Source organism: Marmota monax, unplaced genomic scaffold (genome assembly GCF_021218885.2).
Source record: "Marmota monax isolate L192 unplaced genomic scaffold, Marmota_monax_Labrador192_F-V1.1 WCK01_AAM20220418_F8-fsc00052, whole genome shotgun sequence".
Taxonomy (NCBI): Eukaryota; Metazoa; Chordata; class Mammalia; order Rodentia; family Sciuridae; genus Marmota; species Marmota monax.
The window spans coordinates 2,413,139-2,434,246 of record NW_026693473.1 but is presented as its reverse complement, the minus strand read 5'-3'; the positions used below and the strand labels follow the sequence as shown (position 1 = coordinate 2,434,246).

The 21,108-nt window shown below is 29.7% G+C and overlaps 1 protein-coding gene across 8 annotated transcripts in view; it reads right to left on the bottom strand.

The window, feature by feature from the left end:
- Stxbp5l (syntaxin binding protein 5L) overlaps positions 1-21,108 on the bottom strand; it is a 350,200-nt gene that overhangs the window by 258,746 nt on the left and 70,346 nt on the right. For 7 of the 8 annotated variants that reach the window (XM_058583478.1, XM_058583479.1, XM_058583477.1 and 4 more), the window contains exons 4-7: positions 17,507-17,588; positions 13,543-13,643; positions 6,589-6,723; positions 3,169-3,232 (exon numbers count right to left, since the gene is read on the bottom strand). In XM_058583478.1, coding sequence (XP_058439461.1) covers positions 3,169-3,232; positions 6,589-6,723; positions 13,543-13,643; positions 17,507-17,588 — 382 coding nt within the window. The remainder of the gene's footprint in view (positions 1-3,168; positions 3,233-6,588; positions 6,724-13,542; positions 13,644-17,506; positions 17,589-21,108) is intronic. The other variant, XM_058583482.1, reaches the window with a different exon arrangement.

Sequence of the window (21,108 nt, the reverse complement as noted above, 5' to 3'; positions counted from 1 at the left end):
GAAAAAGGAAAGAAAAGAAGAAACAACTTGATCACATTTGTTATGCTTTTATGCATAGACTATGGCAGAGAATCTAAAGACAACTATTAAAACAAAACATTCAAAATATACTTGAATAAAAAATAGTATTTTATACACTAGTAAGAATCAATTAGTATTAAACTGATTTTAAGAAAAATTAGAGCAATCACTCTATAAGGTACATAGAATTAAACCAGCAAAAGATACCTAAGACTTATGAACAAAAGTTATAGAAAAACAGAAGAAAAACAAAAATAAATATACAAAAGTAAATATATGTTCATGGATAGAACAAACATGCTAAACATAAATTTTCTCTCCATGTTCAAATTTCAAATAAAATCTCTACTGGATATTATATGGAGCTTGATAAACTGATCCTAAAATCCATATACAATATAAAGGGTGAGAATAACGAAGATAACTTGGAAGAAGAAAAGGGAGCCGCTTACCAATTATCAAGACATTTTGTAAGTGATTACAACAAATAAAGTGTATCACTGATACAATAGATAAATCATGCAATAAAAGAGAAAACCCAGATGATCCACCCTCAAGATGGAAATTTGATGTGTGAATGAAGAGTCTTACAAGTCAGTGGAAAATAGATCCAGTAAATGACAAAAGTATATCCCTATATCAAACCAACATAAAATAAATTATATATAAATTTTAAAACTATTTATGAAATGTAAAGGCTTAAAACTGATAAAAAAAAGTAGGGTTGTATTTTTCTCAGGAATGGAAAGATTTACTAGATACTGAAAAAAAGGTATTAATATCAAATGAAAGACAGCTAAAACTGAATACATTAAAATCAGAAACATGGGCTGGGTTGTAGCTCAGTGGTGGAGCACTTGCCTTGCTTGTACGAGGCACTGGGTTCAATCCTTAACACCACATAAAAATAAATAAATTAAATGAAGGCATTGCATCCATCTACAACTAAAAGACAATTTTTTTAAAAAATCAGAAATTTTTACATGATAAAAGATGGAAAAACTGGTCTGTAAGAAATAAAATGAGTTATTCAAGGTTATATGTTAGTAAGTAGAAGTGCCATGATTCAAATAAATTGCTTTTTGATGTCAATGTTCATTTATTTTACATTCCTTTTAATTTGTAATTACACAATTATCATACATTATATTCTTTCATGAAAATTGAATAATACAAGGAAAATAGAAATACCTTTTACCATTTTCCCTAATTCTAATTTCCAATCTATTCCCTAGATTTGTATATATCCTTTCAGGCTTTTATTCTTAGGCATGTGAATATAGAAATATAAGTGCATTGTTTTAGTGGTTTTATACCTAACTGCTCAGCATCTTTTCTCTTAAAAAGGTGTCTTAAGGATCTTTCCATTATATATGTATCAGAATTCATTTATTCAATTTTCTATTAATAGTCCTTTAGACTGCTTTAAATATTTTGTCCCTTAAGGCACATAAACAGTTTAGAGACCTCAAATAGATTTTCTATGTCATAATGAATAAAAAACATATATGTTTTAAAAAGTTGATAATGCTATGTTTCCCATAATGGTATATATACATATTATTTAGTGCCTTTTCCATTACTTTGTATTACTAATGCTTTTAACTTTTAATATTTTGTCAAACTTGATGGGGGAAAATGATACATTGTATTTCCCTAATTGTTAGTGAAGCTATTTCCTCCTTACTTCCAAACACTGCTTTCTACAGGTAATAAATTAAAATATCTTTAATCTTTTTAACTCTTTTCTAGCATATTGACGTTCATATTTCTAAGTATATTTATATTGCTATTTCTTGCCTTATTAGACATTACTATTGATTCCTTACTACAAATGATGAAAATTTAATACAAGTTCTTTATATATTCTGCATGTTAATTATTTGCCTATTATATGGGAAATATTACCTCCTAATTTGCTGTCAATCTCTTATTATGATCATCTTGAAAATTTTCATCCTGAAAATTTTTAGGTTTTATGTCCTGCCTGAGGGTGTCCCTACTCCATATCTACATGCTATAATTTCCTTAAAATACTTTATGCCCTATAATTTTAATGTTTATGTATTTTCTACTCTGAAATTTATTTCTGTGAGCGGCATAAGGTAGAGGTTTACTATTTTTCTTCAAAATGGCTAGTCAATTGGTCAAGATTGATTATTTAATAAGTTAATTATATATTCAAATACCTTCTCTAAAATGTACAAAACTTCCCAAAATACCTGAACCATTTCAGGAATCTATTCAGATCCATTGGTCTTCTAGTATATCATTGTACCAATATCACACTGTACTTTTTTTTCAAGAATGTCTTGACTATTCTTAAAAACTTTCTCTAATGAATTTTAAAAGTATCTTGTGAATTCTACATAGTACATAAACTCTGTTCACACCTAACTGGAATCTATTCCATTTATGGATCAATTTAAAAATTCCAATGTTGACATACTGGATGGACTTGCTTTTCAGATTTAATTTTTGTAGGATAACTCATTATCGTAATAAATCTAACTCAGTTTCTATTCTTAAAAATAAACAAAAATCAAACCTACACTAAATAATTTATTAACATTTTTCTATAGGATTTAATAAAAATTATGCACTTGAACATATTACTTATAGTGGTAATGATGCTTTAGATTCTTTCATGTTATCAACTTTGTTTCCTTCCGATCAAAGGCAAGTTATGAAATAATCAAGATGAACAAGGATTATTTCTGTACTCTGATAACATTTTCTATAATAGTACATGTTTATGAAATCAAAATTGGCTAATTTACATTATTTAACATTGGTCATTTATCACTGCCAAACTTTAATAACAGAGACAAATGACATTGATAATCATAAGTTTAAGCATAGAATATTTGAAAATGAAAGCTGTTTTACATGTTACCTTCCTCAAAATTCCACGAGTATTTACCAAACTTAGCTTTAGGTGAAACTCAAGACTTAATTAGGAACCATAATTAGCACAAGTAATCCATTCACTCATTCATTCATAAGCTCATTCATACAGTCAACAAATTTTAAGTTTTAGATTACACTGAATGTTATGAATGCTAGATATTAGACATGAAATAAAAATAAGAAACCTGTTTTCAAGAATGAGTAAAATAAAAATAAGAATAATAGTATTGTACTCACTTTGCCTTCATCTCTTGGGCTATCACTTAAATGTACAACAGGACCTGGATGAGTCTTGGTGGACCTGTTAAATCAATTCAAAACAGCAATCAAAAAATAAATACTAAAATACCTGACCATTACACACTGAAAAAAGAAAGTAGATTATGATGGAATAAACTGCCAATATTCTGGGGTTAAAATGAGATTAATTGAGTTTTGGGGTTTTTTCCCACAAAGTTCTATTCTTTATCCTATTAATGCTTTTGAAGTAGTTGTGATTTTTTTAAAAATCAGATTTAAGAACACTGATCCACATAAAAATGGGACTTTTATTATCTTTTATCTGATATATGTTTCTGAAAGTTTTAAATTATATATACAGCCACAAAGCTGAGTGAATAAATCTGTTTCAACCAACTACAAAGTACATACCTGATTTCCTTAGACATCAAATTTTTGATTTTGTCCGTAAAGAAAAGTATATTTTGATTTAAAAAGAAACTCACTCTAGTGATAATCATTTTACAAAAAATTTACAAACTGGGGAAACTAAATTATCAGTTATGTCTCATTTATCTGGTTATCTGTGCAATCAATAACATAATTATGACTCAACATCATACTATCAAAAGAAACTTGTCAATATGACTTTAATTCTCTTATACTCTAATATCTACTATGTTTCTTTAATAATATTTAGTTTAACTAATGTCATTGTTGAATATAATTATGTTATAAAGATGATATGATTTGATACAATCAGAGATTGTTTATTGCTCAATTTTCCATAGCCTTTTTTAATAATGTAATTGTGCGAGGTTAATCATATTATGATTAAATTGGCATAATTTTAAGCATCCATGAAAGATTCTTCACAAAACAATAAAGAATATTTAAGTCTTAGATAATATTTGGAATCAGAGAAAAGGGCCAAATTAATTAATTCTAACTCCCCTAATACTGACTCCTCAGAGTGATCCATAGGAATAAATACAGATTCATTAGACATTGATAATTTTTTTTAGTAGATTCATTCTAAATTTTCTTATCTATACATGGAGAGAAATAGCACCCTAGATAATTGTGAGGATTAAAATTATATTCATATGGGATAAGAGTGTGGCTCAGTGGAAAAGTACTTGTCTAACTGGCAAAACAGTAAATATTCAACAAATACTACATATTATGATTGTTGTGATAATTAGAAATCAGAGTTATGACTTGCATTCTAGAATATACGCTGGAAGAAAAACTAAATAGGGCTTCATAAAAGGTTTAGAGAGATTTTGGTAGTTCTTTCCACATTTCTATGTAACATACCAATTATACATAAAGTGAAATGTTCTATAACAGATATAAATGATTCTGATAAAGGTCAATGTCCTTAAGTTATCCTTTAAAATCTAATGATAGCCAATAAATCAAAATCCCCCATCTGACCCACAGGCTTGATTGCACCATATTTACCAAAGTACTCTATAATAACTACTAGAGTTACAAGATGTTTCACATAAAGAGTATTCCATATTTAAAAGTTCGGGAAACTGAATTAAAGCAATTTTTTTTCCTATGGAACCTCTTAGAGTGTGTACTATGCAAATGGGCATTGCAAATTGGCAATATTTTCCAAAATTATTGGTATATTAAATCCTGTTCCATTGGTTCTATTAAGGGAATCACTGAAATATACTTTGGGAAACAGTAAGATGCTTCCTTTCAGACCCTGAGACTGTATAACATGCTACTTTAGAAAATAATCTAGCATTAAACTTCTGTTATTTGTATTAAGTTAAAAGACATCGAAACTTAAGGGAAAAAAAACGTTTTCACAGTATTACCTAAACTATTTACATTTTGGCATACTATGTATGACTTTTTCTCTAACTATTAAACTGTCAAAACTCACAAAACACTACTATCAGAACTTATTTGGTCATGAGAAATCAACCTAAAAAGTATAAAAGCATTTGTGGACTCTAGATTCTGAAAATTCCACAAAATTTATTTTGGATAGAATTACCAATAAACTTAAATTCATGTAACAACACCTAATTAATGCCCAGTAATTCTTCCAGATATATCCTTACTTATCTTACTCCCATTCACTACAACAACTTCTTGATAGATATACTTTAGACTTTTCATCATTAAAATTCCTTGGTATTCTGTCCTAGGCTGTCATCTATTATCATAAAACCCATATCATGAATTTAAAAGCCCAGAGGAACAAGGCAGGTATTGCATATGAGCAGACTGAACTGTCCCAGGAAGAATGTTTTTAAAAATATGCAATAGTGGAACATTAGAACAAGTAAGAATAAAACAGCTCATAACTGATTACATTGAAAACATAAATGAAAGTTGGAAATTAATAGTAGTGTGTAACTATCACATTAATGTCAATCAGTAGCCACTGTGGAATGCATCAAAATTAAAATACGTATATATACACACACACATAAAGAAAAATAAAAGAACAATATGCAAAGATTGTATTCTAGAGCAGTACTTAATGTAATGTGGGAGGGACAACTATCATGAATAAATGACCCTTTAGATCAGAATAAAAGAAATGTTGTAACAAGAGTATAACTAGTAACAACTTCCCTATCAAGCAATGTACATGCATATTAAACATTAGAATTAGAAAATATTTATTGTAAAGGCCAAAGTCAAGCTTCATAACACCACAATGTTTTAATCAGAATTTTGGAGAATAATTTGGAACTTGTTATACATATGAGAGAAAATGAGCTAGCCTCAAGTCAAACATATCTTATTAAGGGCCTAATAATACATAGAGAACATAAACATTTATTAAATAAAAATTGCTTTCTGAATAACCTAGGATAATTGCTTTTCAATTTACTAAAATAGATGGCTTAAAATTCCACAAAGTTTCACATTTGGCACATTTCATGTTTTATATGTGCAGAAACTTAAATATTAGTGCTTAAAGCCTGAGCAGTTATTACTATCGACCACATACCAAAAAAAAAGCTGTGTGTATCACAAAAATGAGAGATTTTGATAAAATGCTGCTACCAGTATTAAAAAGTATTAAAAAGCATTATAAAAAGCATGTGCATTGAACATGAAAATTTTTACATAAAACAATTCACTCCTACCAAAAGTGGTTACACCAGAGTTGATCATAACACCAGATGCTTTCCATGTTTAACTTGTGGAATGACCCTATTTTATCATCAAACTGGATATGCGTGCGTGTGTGTGTGTGTGTGTGTTATATGGAAAGCTTCAAATTAACATATTAATACTACCAAATCTATTTTTTAAATCATTTAGGGTTTTATTTTGGCTGAAATTTTCATTCAAATTAATTATAAAATAGCAATAGATGTGTCAAATAACTCTCATCAATATAATTACATAACTATATAAAGTATTTAAGCCAAATAAAATTATATTCAAACTTACAATTCAATTGCCTTGTTCCACATGATAACATATCCAGAAAGAATGAAAGATTCAATATTTACAATATGTGTATTTCCTCTTTCTGTTCCAACATAGAGCCACTTACTCTGGAAAGGTAGATGACAGTAAGTAATTCTGAAAGAAAGAAAATTATAATTAAAATATCTAAATTTTATATCTGCTCAGCAATATCTTTTCCTTATAATTATTAGGTATTGATAGCTATGTATACCATAAGATTTACTATATGCTAAATTAGTATTTAGTTATTAGTAAGAAGATATGGAATAAATAACATTGGATATCATTAAAAACGATAATCACAAGTGTCTATATATATGAATTTACATTAGTTCTTTTTAAAACTTTTAACATAAAAGTATATATTAATAAGGTATCGTGTAATAGTCAATACATGTTTACACTGAATAATGTTTAAATTAGGGGAAACACCTATTCCCTCAAACATTAATCATTTCTTATGGAGAATAACATTAAAAAATCCTTTCTGCTAGCTTTGTGAAATGTAAACTACATTTATTGTTATCTGTAATCATCATTCTGTACATTAGCACCCCAGAGTTTCTTGCTTCCATGTAACTGAAACTAAGTATCCATTAGTCAGCCTCTTCATATTCCTCCCTGCCTTCTTTGTCCTAGCCTCTGGTAATCACCATTCTATTCTCAACTCCTATGAGAAAATAGCACTACAAAACAGATATATATTTCTGTTTTATGAAGAAGAAACTGAGGCAGTTTTTTTTTTAATTTTACTTGCCTATGACCAAAATTACCTCTTTCTACCAGGCCATATTGTTCATTATTTAGATAAGATTAACTTCAAATAGAAATTATGTACATATAAAACATAAATTTCAGAGTTCACACTATAAATTATTTACAGTTTCCAAATATGTAGCACTTTCTAGTAATAAGAAAACTTGAAAGGTCAGAGATCCACTGAATTCTTCCATAACTTTTATTGTTCTCTTGTTTCCCCAAAGGGCTTTCTGACCAGCTTTGGGATCTGCTCCATAGCCAGAGAAACCATGACTCTTACATAGTAAATGCAGGAGTTTACCAGAGTCTTCAATTCACAACATAAAATCAGACTCTCTAGGTTTGGCCTAATTGTACTCTGTAGTACTATGTCTTAAAAATTGAGAATGAGAATAAATTCACAGTTATTTCTTACTAAAACATCTTGTTGATTAAAAGGTCCTAAAATTTACTTAGAAGAGGAGCCAGTAAATTGGCATAAGAGCTGAACAAAATTCTGACACTAGACAGATCAATTTTTTTAAAAAAGAATGTGAATGATCAATTTATAACATGATTCCATCTTGTAACCATTTGGAATCTCCAATTTATATTCTCTGTTTTGTTCCCTGAATTTTTAAACAACTTCCCTCTTGTAACTAAACTCCACCTATTCAAGTATCCTACTGATAACATCCTACATCTAAAATGCTAAAAGTCCTGCTATCACATAAGCAATTAGAGTTAACTGACAATATCATTAATGTGTAAACTATAAGACACTGGGCAATTTTGATTAAAACTTAACGTCTAGAACTACTGTCCACAAAGGGATATCTAATAACAATGCATAGGAAATAATATGATGGTCATGTTTCTAGGCAATGAAGAGTCAATTTTCAATTCAATCTTCAGTAGGAAGAGGAGGAAATTCATTTCAAAGAGGATTTAAGATCCTCTTTTGAATCACAGGAAGAGTATAGAAAATCCACAAATGAAGACCTAAATACAGAGTTTCAAATAAAAACAAAGGAAGATTCAATATTACATGTATATTTCAGGGATTAACAAGAAAAGTCTAAGAACTCTAGTTTCAGAAATGAGAATTGAATCAAGAGGTAGAATTCCAGTGTAAACAGACTTTGTAGTACAATAACAATGAAATACATGAAGAAGATCGTAACAAGAATAGAAATAATCCTTGAATGAACAAACTACATTGTTTTCTGGTCTAAGGAGAAACTAGAGCCTTAGTGACAACGTCCAATGTAAATGTAGTGATTAACTTGACTATTTAACAAAGATTTCTAGGCTACCAGAACTAATTAGAAAAGAGTAGTGTGATGTACTTAGGATGACTGACATAGGTAAGGGAGAGGACATGGTTATACTTATGCTGTATATTTGATAATCCTAATAATTGATATATTTATATAATTTAATTAATTATATTTAATAGTTATACCTTAATATGTAACTTATTTCTACTACTAACCACTTGCTGAGTGAAGAATTTTTTGTAGTTGCTACATGTGAACCTTGAAAATTATTCATGTTTCTATGTCTGTATTTTCTCATTTTAGAATAAAAGGACATTCTTAATCTTCCATACATTCATCTATTCAACTTTCACTGAATAACTCTTAATATAAAGCATTGTTCTATATTATGACACACATATTTCTTTTCCCTCAAAAAATCATACTACCTAATGAGAAATAAAATAAGTAGACAAATAAGAAAAATAAGAGTAAAGTGTGTTGATTTTTATAGAGAGTTCAAAGGGAAAATTTATTACAGCAAGGAAAATCGAGGAAACCTACTGTAGCTCCATTTGAATCGGACCATTAGAGACCAAAGCACAATATATATATATATATATATATATATATATATATATATATATATATAAAACCTTGCACAATATATATATTTGCTTTGGTCTCTAATTATCTGATATGTGTGTGTTTGTATATATATATATATATATATATGTGTGTGTGTGTGTGTGTGTGTGTGTGTGTATAAAGCTAAAATAATGTACAGACCTTTGAAAACTTTTTTCTGATCTTCAATTTGACTTACGTTTAGAAATTCTATAATTTATGTAAGAAAATAAGATCTAAATATTTCATACTTCTTTATGCCCATAAAAATACAAAAATAAGACAGAAAACTCAACTAAAATTTAAATTAATAACATTAATATGACAGTTGAGTTTTTTTATAACCGCACAATAAGGAGCAGTTCCATTATAGAAGTATAAGAAAGTCATCGATTTTTGCATGTTGATCATGTATCCTGCTACTTTGCTAAATTTTGTTTTATTGACTCTAGAAATCTTTGGGTGGAGTATTTTGGGCCTTCTGAATACAGAGTCATGTTGTCAGCAAATAGAAATAATTTGAGTTCTTCTCTTCCTATTTATCTCCCTTTGATTTCCTTCTCTTGCCTGATTGCTGTAGTTAAGAGTTCAAGGACTACAGTGAGTAGGAAGGGTGAGAGGAAACATCCTTGTCCCTGATTTTAGAAGAAATGTTTTCAGTTTTTTCTCTCTTCAGGATGATGTTGGCCTTGGGTTTTTCAGATATAGCCTTTGCAATGTTGAGGAAAGTTCATTATATCCTAAGTTTTTCTAGTGTTTTAAACATGATGAGTGCTGGATTTGTCAAATGCTTTTTCTGCATTTATTAATCATGTGATTCTTGTCTTAACTCTTATGTAATAAACTGCAAATGATTTCCTTATGATGAATCAACCTTGCATTCCTGGGATGAAACTCACTTGGATCAAAATTTACTACCTTCCAGTATGTTTTTGAATGTGCTTGTCCAATATTTTATTCAGAATTTTTTCATCTATATTCATCAGGGATATTGTTCTGAAGTTTTCTTTCCTTAATTTGTATTTCTCTGATTTTGGTATCAGGGTAATACTGGCTTCATAGGATGAATGCATTGTTTTCCATTTCACTGAATAATTGCAGGAGGAATGGTTCTTCTTTAAAGGTCTGGTAGAACTCAGCTCAGAATTGGCCCAGTCCTGAGCTTTTCTTTGTTGGAAGGCTACTGGTACTTGCTTCAATTTCATTACCTGATGTTGATCTGATAGTTTTCAACATCCTCATGGTTCAATTTGGGTAGATTATATGTCTAGGAATTTGTCAATCACTTCAAGATTTTCTAGCATATTAAAGTATCAATTTTCAAAATAGTTACTGATGATCATCTGGATTTCAGTAGTGTCTATGGTGATAGTTCCCTTTTCATTTATAATTGTATTAATTTGAGTCTTCTCTTTCTTTTGGTTAAGGATTAGTTTGGTTAAGGGTTATTAATCTTATTTATCCTTTCCAAAAACCAACGCTATTTCACTGACCTTTTGTATTGTTTTTTATTCTCAATTTCAATGACTTTGGTTCTAATATCAATTATTCAATTATTTCCTGTCTTCTACTTTCTAGGCCTCTGAGGTATAATGTTAGATTATTTATTTGGTATCTTTTTTTAATGTATGAACTCAGCACTATAAACTTTCCTCCTAGAACTGCCTTCATACAGTCCCAGAGATTTTGATATGTTGTATTACTATTCTCTTTAATTTTAAGAATTATTTTAATTTTTAAAATTATTTCCTGATTTCTCTGCTACCCATTCATCATTCAAAAGTATATTATTTGATCTCTAGGTGTTAGAATGGTTTCTGGGTTTTATCTTGTTATTGTTTTCTAATTTTATCCCATTATGGTGTGATAGTATTTAAGGGTAAGGAATTCTCTTTCTCTTTTTTTTCATATTTGCTAAGATTTACTTTGTTATCTAAAATATATTACATGTGTTGCTGAAAATAAAGTGAAATTCAGTTATTCAAGGATGAAATATTCTATAGATGTTTGTTAGATACATTTTATTAATAATATTTTTTTAGTTCTGAAGAATATTTAGTTTATTTCTGCATCATCTATCAAGTAGTGAGAGAGGTGTGCTAAAGTCACCCAATATTATTGTATTGTGGTCTATTTAATATTGAGAAGGATTTGTTTTATGTAGTAGATGCACCATTGTTTGGGCCATAAATATTTACAGTCATTATACCTTATTGTTAAATGATACCCTTAACCAGTATGAAGTATCATTCTTTGTCTCTTCTGATTAATTTTTGCTTGAAGTCCACTTCCTCTGATATGAGAAAATAGCTACTGCTGCTTGTTCACAGGTATCATTTGGTTGGTATGTCTTTTCCCATCCTTTTACCTTCAGTCTGTGGATGTCATTGTCTTTGAGTCTTGCAAACAACACATTGTTGGCTTTTGATTTTTTAATCCAATCTGCTGATCCAAGCCTTTTGATTGAAGAGTTTAGATGGTTTACATTTAATGTTATAGAGAAATAATTTTTATTTCTTGCCATTTTAACTTATTTCTATTTTCTACTTCAGACTTGCTTCTCAAGTAATTGACTATTCTTTACTATAATTCATTCCTATGCTGGTTTTCATTTTTATTTTCATTTCTTCTTCACACAATATTTCATTGAGATGTGGTGTATATTTTGTGGTTGTGAATTCTTTTAGTTAGTTTCTTTTTTATCATGGAAGGTTTTCAATTCTGAAGGATAATTTTGCTGGGTATATTACTCTTGGTTGACATCCATTTTCCTTCAGTGATTCATATGTATTATTCCAAGGCTTTTAGAGTCTGGGTTAAGAAAGCAGTTGAAATTTGAGTTGATCAACCTCTAAATGTGACTGTCCACTTTTCTCTTGAAGGTTTTAAAATTCCATCCTTATTCTGTATATTAGACATTTTCATTTTAATGTGACTTGGAGTAGTTCTATTTTGGTTCTGTCATATTTGGAGTTCTTATATTTGAATTTCCATCTCATTCCAAAAATTTGGAAAGTTTACTAATATTATTTCATTGAAAAGATTATGTATTACTATATTTTGTATTTCAGAGTCTTCATCTATCCCAATGATTCTTAAATTTGGTCTCATGATGTTATCCCAAATTTCTTGAAAATCCTGGTCATGGGCTTTTAATATCTTTTCTTTATGGTCAATATTATTTTCAAGATTATATATTTTATTCTCAAGGCCTATACATGCCTATAATCCCAGCAACTCAGGAAGCTCAGGCAGGAGGATTGCAATTTCAGGGCTAACCTCAGAAACTTAACAAGGCTAATCAACTTAGCAAGACCCTCTCTCAAAGGGTTGGGATGTCACTCAGTGGTTAAGTATCCCTGAGTTCAATCACTGGTACAAAAAGCGGGTGGGTAACATAAAATGAACCAGAATATTCCCTTCAACATTTGAATTGTGAGGGGGAGAAAACCCACTCTGTCAATCCACAAAAATGTTTAGGGTCATATCTACTTAAAGCATTGAATCAAAGAGGGGGAAAACTCTTATCAGCACATAGAGATAAAATATGGGAATGTAAATAGTTAATATTTTTCACTATTAAAGAAAAAGCCATATACTAATTCTGAACTTGTCTTAAGTTTTTCAATATCCTGAAATTTCTACCATTTAACTTTTTTTAAATAAAAAAATAACAAATTTTTGGTCTCATCTTAAGAAAGAAATACTATGTGGTTTTAGCAAATATCTAAAATATATATTCCCCTTCCCATAAAAAATACTGGATATTAAAAAAACTTCCCATTGATGTAGAATCCTAGAATATTGAAATATAAAACTCATCAATAGTACCCAGAAAAATGAGGGTTAATGACTTAGACAGTATATTACACACATAAAAGAAATAAATTAGAAGTACAATGAAGAATGCATATATAATTTCCATGATTTTTTCTCATTGTATCTATAAACAACAAGTTAGGGTTAGAGTATAGGATCTAATTACCATGATCAAAAGGTATAGAAATACATTTATTATTCATTTGCCCTTTAAATGTTAGTCTGTGTTTTCAGTACCATGGTGCAAAGAAAAGAACATGTCATTGCTGGTTTACAACTAAGAGAACAAAATACTTAGGTAGTTTCCATTACTAGGTGATTGAATCTATATCAATTATATATATTCTAATAAAAGAAAATATAAAAAGAGCAAGCATACACATTGTTTCTACCTATTCATATTAATAAAGAAAAAGCCAGTCAAGTTAATGTGAAACTTGCTCAATAAATAATTTTTGTACACTGAGTTCTTTAATTGATATATTCTTACCGTTCTCGGTTAAATTTAAGAGAATGAAGAATAGCTGGTCTTTTTTGTCTAAGGTTCCACAAATGAAGTGTATCATCTGAACTTGCACTGACCAAAGCACCCTGTAACAAAAAGAAGACAAAGTAAGTGTGGGATTTACTTAATTTAAGGAAGTATAAACAGTAAGAAAATTTACTTAATTTTCACTGCTTGAGGAGATATTTGTGTCTTTAAAACCTAAAAATATATGGAAAGACAACTGCATATACTTCAATCAGGAAGGTTACAACTGCTGAGGACAGAAGTGATTTATTGCATATGGATGGTCAAGATGACTAGATCAAGTAATATTTACTAATAGAAATAATCAATATAGCATCACTGAAACTAATGAAGGCTTTTTTGTATTTTCTTTAGAAAAAAGTTTAGATTTTTTGTTTCTACCATTTACATATACATTATATATATAAAGAAGCAGATATCCAACATAGTTTTGTAAATCAAATATATAGTTTATATAAAAATTCTCTTCTGTAAGAATTTTCTTTATGGTTTAAAAAGTTTATATTTTTACTAAAAAGTATATTTGGTATAATTTAATCTGCTTCTTACACTATAAGAAGCTTTACCTAGTATAAACAAAAAGTATATATAATAAAAAAATTTGTCCAACAGAATTCAGTATATTTATAAAAATAATTCCAAGATTCTTTTTATCTAGCACCAGCAAATACAGATTAATCCTGTTTGAACTACAATAGAATATTTTCTACTTTATAAGGCAGAAAGGATATGGATGGATACTGGCTGCCATATTTGTGGTGTGTGTGTATATGTGTGTGTGTGTGTGTGTGTATATATATATATATATATATATATATATGAATATATATAAATTATATATATAAAGTTATACATATATAATTTAACTATTTCACTGAGTTAAGTAACATCATCTTAAAATATATCAGAACTTTTACTAAAATGATAGTTTCACAACTGAAAATGTCTAGGTGTGCCCTATGGTTGAACCTAAAACTACTCTAGATCTACGTTCTCTAAAATTTATCTGGCAGAACTATGGTAGTTCTAAGATACCTAAAATGCTTCACATATTTTCCCAAGTATTTTATTACAAGTAATCTTTCAAGAGTTTCCAATATCAATCATCAGTATTAAAAATTTGTTTCATTTATATGCTAGGAAAAACTATATTGAAATTCCTAGCATTGATTATTTCTTTTGGAGTTAGAAAAAAGATCATAGGAATCTAAATGTCCCTTTGAAACAGTTCTTAAGCCTAAAGCATGCCTGTACCCTATGATGTTTCCCTCTATATTATGTACCTGTGATTTTAGTCTTTGAGAGGAATAGCTTTATTTTTAAAAAGCAATTATTGAGCATATTGGTACATTTTAAAATTTTATATAAGTTTCATATGTATACATAAATATATAAAAACACATGTACCGAGGGAAATATGTTGATATACACACTTTAGCATGAACTCATAATTTTATACCATGCAATATGATATATCCTATACATACCTTGAGAATTTCTTTGTTTACATGCTTTATTTGTAAACTCTTTATGCACTTCCTATGCACAAACTAGAAAGTTATTGGGTTTGCTTGAAAGTGCTTGATAACCAATAACTGATTTAAAAAAAAAAAAAACAGACATTTATCTCATTTCTCATAGAGGTGGAAGTTCACTTAGGACAGGGTAAGAAATAAACATGTTATACAAAATTAATAAAATGTGTCTTATATTAAATTGTTATGTGCAAACAAAAGATATAACACATCAAGGGTAATGAATTAAAACACAGCATCATGTATTCATTAATATCTGAGTGTAATATCTGATTGAATCTATGAAGAATCTGAGTATTATTAGTAATGATAAAACTGGGATGTAATATCATTGAACCACTGAGCATAACAGTACTAACAGAAGACCAGACACATGAAAGTATGCATATCAGCAAGTATATAAGGCTCATTTACAAAAGCATGAATCTTTATTAGCAAAAGCATTATTTATTTATAAAAATCTGTGACTATTTAAAACTGCAAATAGCCATGAGATCAAAACCTGGGAAGTATGAGAACATAATTGAGTGTGAGGTAAATCAGGGTGAATAGTTTATGAAAAACACTGTAAACAATGCAGGGAATATAAAAACTTGTCTCTATTTTCTCCTAGTTATGTAGTATAGAGGCAAACTTAGATCCTTCAAGTCAATCTTCAGAGTATCAAACCTAGAACAAATCACATGGAAACAAACTATGCCTACTAGTATATTTCTGTGCAGAACGCAAAGCACCAAGATTCCATAACTAGGAACTACAGAGTAGCACTGAGAACCCAAAATGGTTGACATTCTGAATAATAATGATTAGTTACCATAATAAAATATTTTTAAATGTTTCCGCTTTTCCTCCTTACCTCCCTCTCTTTTTTTGGTACCCCATGGCAAGTGTGTCTACAAAGTTTAATATGCTAACTTTGTTGATAAGGAGTATCTCATAGTCTCCGAGAAAGATTTTAGGCCAAGAGAAATAAAAAATAGACATGTTTCAATACAATTTTTTTCTTGCCTCAAGTATTTTTATACAAAATTCTATAAGACATTTTACCTATGTGTATCATTATAAATTGTTAGTATGACACATGCAAATATATGCAGAAACTGAATAAAAGGGCATCATCATGCTATGAGAAAACAACCAACTTTTCACAAGGCACTGAGTTTAATCTCTGAAGTGCTTGAATTTGGTATGGCACAAACTTTTAAAGTATTTTTGCACTGGCCAGCTCACTTAACATAAAGTAGCTATTTAAACTTTAGGATTTGCTGTAAAAGATCTGAGTCAAGCAGACCATAAGTAACCTTCAACATATGGAAGATATGTAATTTTTCTGAGTTGATAAATACAATTTTTTTTCTAGAAAGTGTCTCATCATTGTAGCTCTAGAAAAATAGGGATAGGTACATTACCATAACAGATATGCATACATAAATAAATAAAAATGAAGTCAAATCAACAAATTCATATGGAAATAAAAGATAATATATATATTCAGATCATGCATATGATCTGAATATATATATACAGATATATGCATACACAAAAATAAGGGCCCACAGGTAAATAAACAAGCTTAAAATTTATTTAATTGAAAATAGAGGCAAAATATGAGTTTACAGCTGGATTACAAAATTGAAATCCATAAAACGTCAGTTTAATGGCCAGTGAAATGATTGAAGAACTTTAGATTTTTTTAAAACACCAGTTAAGTAATTAATACAAATTATGTACAATACAAAATCACAATAAAAGGATCTTTTGGTACATAAATATTTGTCCTTTTTTATATTTTACTTATTCTTCTTAGTTATACATAATAGTAGAATCCTTTAAATTTTAATAAATTGGCAACTATACGAGTATGCCCTTTTATGAAAAATGTAACTATAAATAATACTGCATACATATATATTACTTAGATACATAATATTTAAAATACTATGTCTTATAGATTGAGCATCCCAATCCAAAAAATCCAAAACCTCATATGTAAATAAAATCCGAATTTTTTTTGAGTGTCAACATGATGCTACAAGTAGAAAATTCCACATTTGATCTCATGTGACAGACTGTAGTCAAAACAAACATATTGAAAATATTGTGTAAAATTACCTTCAGATTATGTATATAAGGAGTACACAAAATATTTTAAAGTGTCAGGCTTATATTTAGGTCCCATCCCTAAGATGTCTCATTATGTATATATGCAAAATATACAAAATTTTTTAAAATATCTGAAATTAAAATACTTCTAGTCCAAAGCATTTCAGATAAGGGAAACTCAATTTGTAATACTGTGGGTGTGGGTGTGTTTTAAATAGTAAAAAATCTATATGTGTGTGTCCAATTATGTGTGTATACATTTAAATAGTTAAAAAAATCCTTACCTCATTGATCAAGAATTGTAGCTGCAAGACAGCTGCACCACTTTCATGTTGGCAATAACAATCAACACCAGGTCTCCCAAGTCTAACATAATAAAAGTTAAGGACTCTAACATTTTAATTAAAATGATTATTAAAGTGTAAAATAAACCAACTTATTTAGTAACTAGTGCTTTGCTTTTGAGTTACCCTTATTTTTTACATAAAGAGTTGAAAAGTTTTATTTCAGTTCATGCAAATTAAATTATATATGACAGATTTTAAAAAGCTGGGATAAAAGAATGATAGTAAAATTTTAAAAGGAGCATTTTCTTTCCCGAAAAGTAAAAACAAGGATTGAGAATTCAAACACATTTAAGATTTTACTGATTAAATACTTCTTTTCCTAATATGAGTAAATTATTTTAATGTAATAAATGAAATTATACTGTTAATAAAAAATAAATATGTAAGTAAATATATTAATAATATTGGTATATATAGAACCTTGGTAAGCATAATTTAAATCCATAGTTCATAATAAACAGATTGATATATTTGACTACATAAAAATATAAAATTTTGCATGGAAAAAGTACCATAAATAAGATTAAAAAAACAATGAAATGTTGGAAATAGTAACATATTTTAAGAATCATTATTTGATTATGTAAGTCAGAAAGAAAGGAGAGAAGATGGAGGTAAGGAAAGAGAATAAGAAAACCTAATGGTACAAAATTTACTTACATATTCTATACCAAATGATAAATGTCTCTATGTTTATGTATCATTTGTTTCTTTTCATAAAGATGTAAATTACATGAGACCTTCTACCCCAGCTATAATGAGAAAACAGGCCAAATCCATCCTCCCACATAAACAATTAAAAGGCATAGACAAAATTCATATAACTATATTTTAGACATTACTTATCATGTAAGGATGATGGTGATCCCTGAAAGAGACAGAAAATGTATTATGAGCCTTATGATTTCCTTGCTTACCTATAGAGTTTCCAGGCCAAGCACTGGGATGGGGAAGCCAGATGGAATCCGGCAGGTTCACTTCATTGAGAGAGAACTAATTCTAGGTTGACCAAGGATAACTGGGGCTCACAGAGCAGCAAAGAAGAAAAACTGACATATAAAGGACCTTCAGGAAGATCTTCCTTGAATATTTAGCAAAGTACTGATCAGGGAATAGGTTTGAGCAAACCACCTTAGATTGGGGAAAGAAAAAAACCAAGAGGAAATAATGTCTTTCTTGAAGACCAAATCAAGACAAAAACTAACAAGTGCTTCTTGAAGAACAAATCAAACAGGGAAGGAATATAGTAAATTAATGGCATCCACCATATAGTAGCTATTTCCTGAAACCGAATCAAAACCAAAGTGCTGAGACTGAATGAGGAGAATGGAAGATATAGGAAAGAAATGGAATGCAACTCAGAAAGTCAGCAATCAGGTGAAATCTAGAAATATCAGTTTTCATAATAGTGAAAATAATAAAAAAAAAGACTGCCAGCACTGGGCATATTATGGCTTTGTTGGGGGGTGAAAAGGGGGGAGCTCCCCTCCCCAGAAAGTTTAAGAAAAACAAGCTCTACTGTCCAGCAAAACCAAAATCTGAGCAGAAAAGAGTCTCAGATACTGTGAGATGAGCCAGTGCAGAAGAGTCCCAGGACTTCCCAATAGATTTAGTAAAAGTGGGAAAGTAGTCCAGCTTAAAAAGTGCCTCATTGTTTAAACATTCTGCACAAGAAATCAGAAATCCCTGTAGTTTTCTAATGTTACATTTTATTTTATTTTTGTTTCTTTTTTCATTTATATTTTTTTCTTTTCTTTTCTCTTGGTTTTTTTTTCTTTTTGTGTGTCCAACAGCCAAAAGTCACCTATGCTTTACTTCTCACTCTTGCTTCTCTCCGTTGATGCCCAAGCCTTGAGTCAAGAGACTGTGGCATGGATCCACAGGAAGTTCTTTCTGGATGACAACAGGAGACAAGTCTACTTGGTCTGTGGATCCATAGCACAGAGAAAGGCAGGAGGATTCTTGCTTCTGAATTTGGCAGTAGAAACTTTGTGATAATGAGAAAGTCCCATGGGAAATAGAAGTATGATGGGTCCAGTTTGGGTAAAAAGCAGCACAGTTCAGTACAAGTAATCCTGGCCAATTCCTCCATGCCTAAAAGTGCCTGGTGGATATAATGATACAATCTAGGTGCTTCCCACATGCACACACCCCAATACATTGCCTAAGGCTCTTCGAATAAGAGGTGTGGCATAATCTGGATTGTCCACAGGCTGCCTGGGTGAGGAATCCATCACAACAGACACACAAAAAAATATAGATGCTCAAAAACATGAGGAAACAAGCCAATAAGATGCCCTGGAAAGTTTTTAACCTCCCAATAACTGAATTCAAAGACATAGAAGTGGGTGAAATGCTGGATTAAGAATTCAAAAAGTTGACTATGAAAATGATCAAAGAATAAAGAGAACAAGTAAGGAATGAATCAAGAAAGAAAACAGAAGATATGAAACAGAGATGCTGAAAAAGAATCAAACAGAAATCTTGGAAATGAAAAGCAAAATAAGTCAAATAAAAAACTCAATAGATGGGGCTGGGATTGTGGCTCAGTGATAGAGTGCTCACCTTGCACTCATGAGGCACTAGGTTCAATCCTCAGCACCACATAAAAATAAAATAAAGATATTATATCCACCTAAAGCTAAAAAATAAATATTTTTGAAAAACTCAACAGTTGAGCATACAACCAGTGAAACTCTACATCATGTACAACTGCAAAAATGGGATCCTTATTAGAATAAGTAATACTCCATGTGTGTATAATATGTTGAAATATACAGTCTAAAAAGAATAAAAGATTATTTTTTTAAAAAGATTTTAAAACTCAATAGAAAGAAAAAAGATCATAGCTAAAATTAATGAAATGGAGATTACAAGAATAATATAAAGAATCAATGAACTGAAAAATTTTCTCTTTGAAAAAATAAATAATATTGATAAACCCTTGGCTAAATTAACCAAAGAGAAAGAAGACCCAAATTAACTGAAATCCAGAGAAATATTAGAGATTAGTTTTCAAACTTATGGTTCAATAAACTGAAAAATCTAGAGGAAATGGATAAATTTCTAGAGACACAGGATCTACCAAAATTGAACTAAGAGGAAATAGAAAATCTAAACAGACCAAGGAGATTGAAGTAGTAATAAAAACCCACAAAACAAAAAGCCCAGGGCTAAATGTATTCATAGCTGAATTCTACCTGATATTTAAAGAACTACTATCAATGTTTCTCATATAATTCCATAGAACAAAAACGGAAGAAACACTTCCAAACTCACTCTACACAATCAGTATCACCCTGTTACCAAAACCAGGATCAACCTGATACCAAAAGTAGGATCACCCTGATACCAAAACCAGGTAAGGACCTTCAAAGAAAATTACAAGAAAATACAGACAAGGACACTTCAAAGAAAGAAAACTACAGGCAAATATTCTTGATGAAAATAGATTTAAAAATCTTTAATAAAATATCAGCAAGTATATTCAACAACACATAAAAAGATCATACATCATGATTAAGTTGGTTTCATTCCAG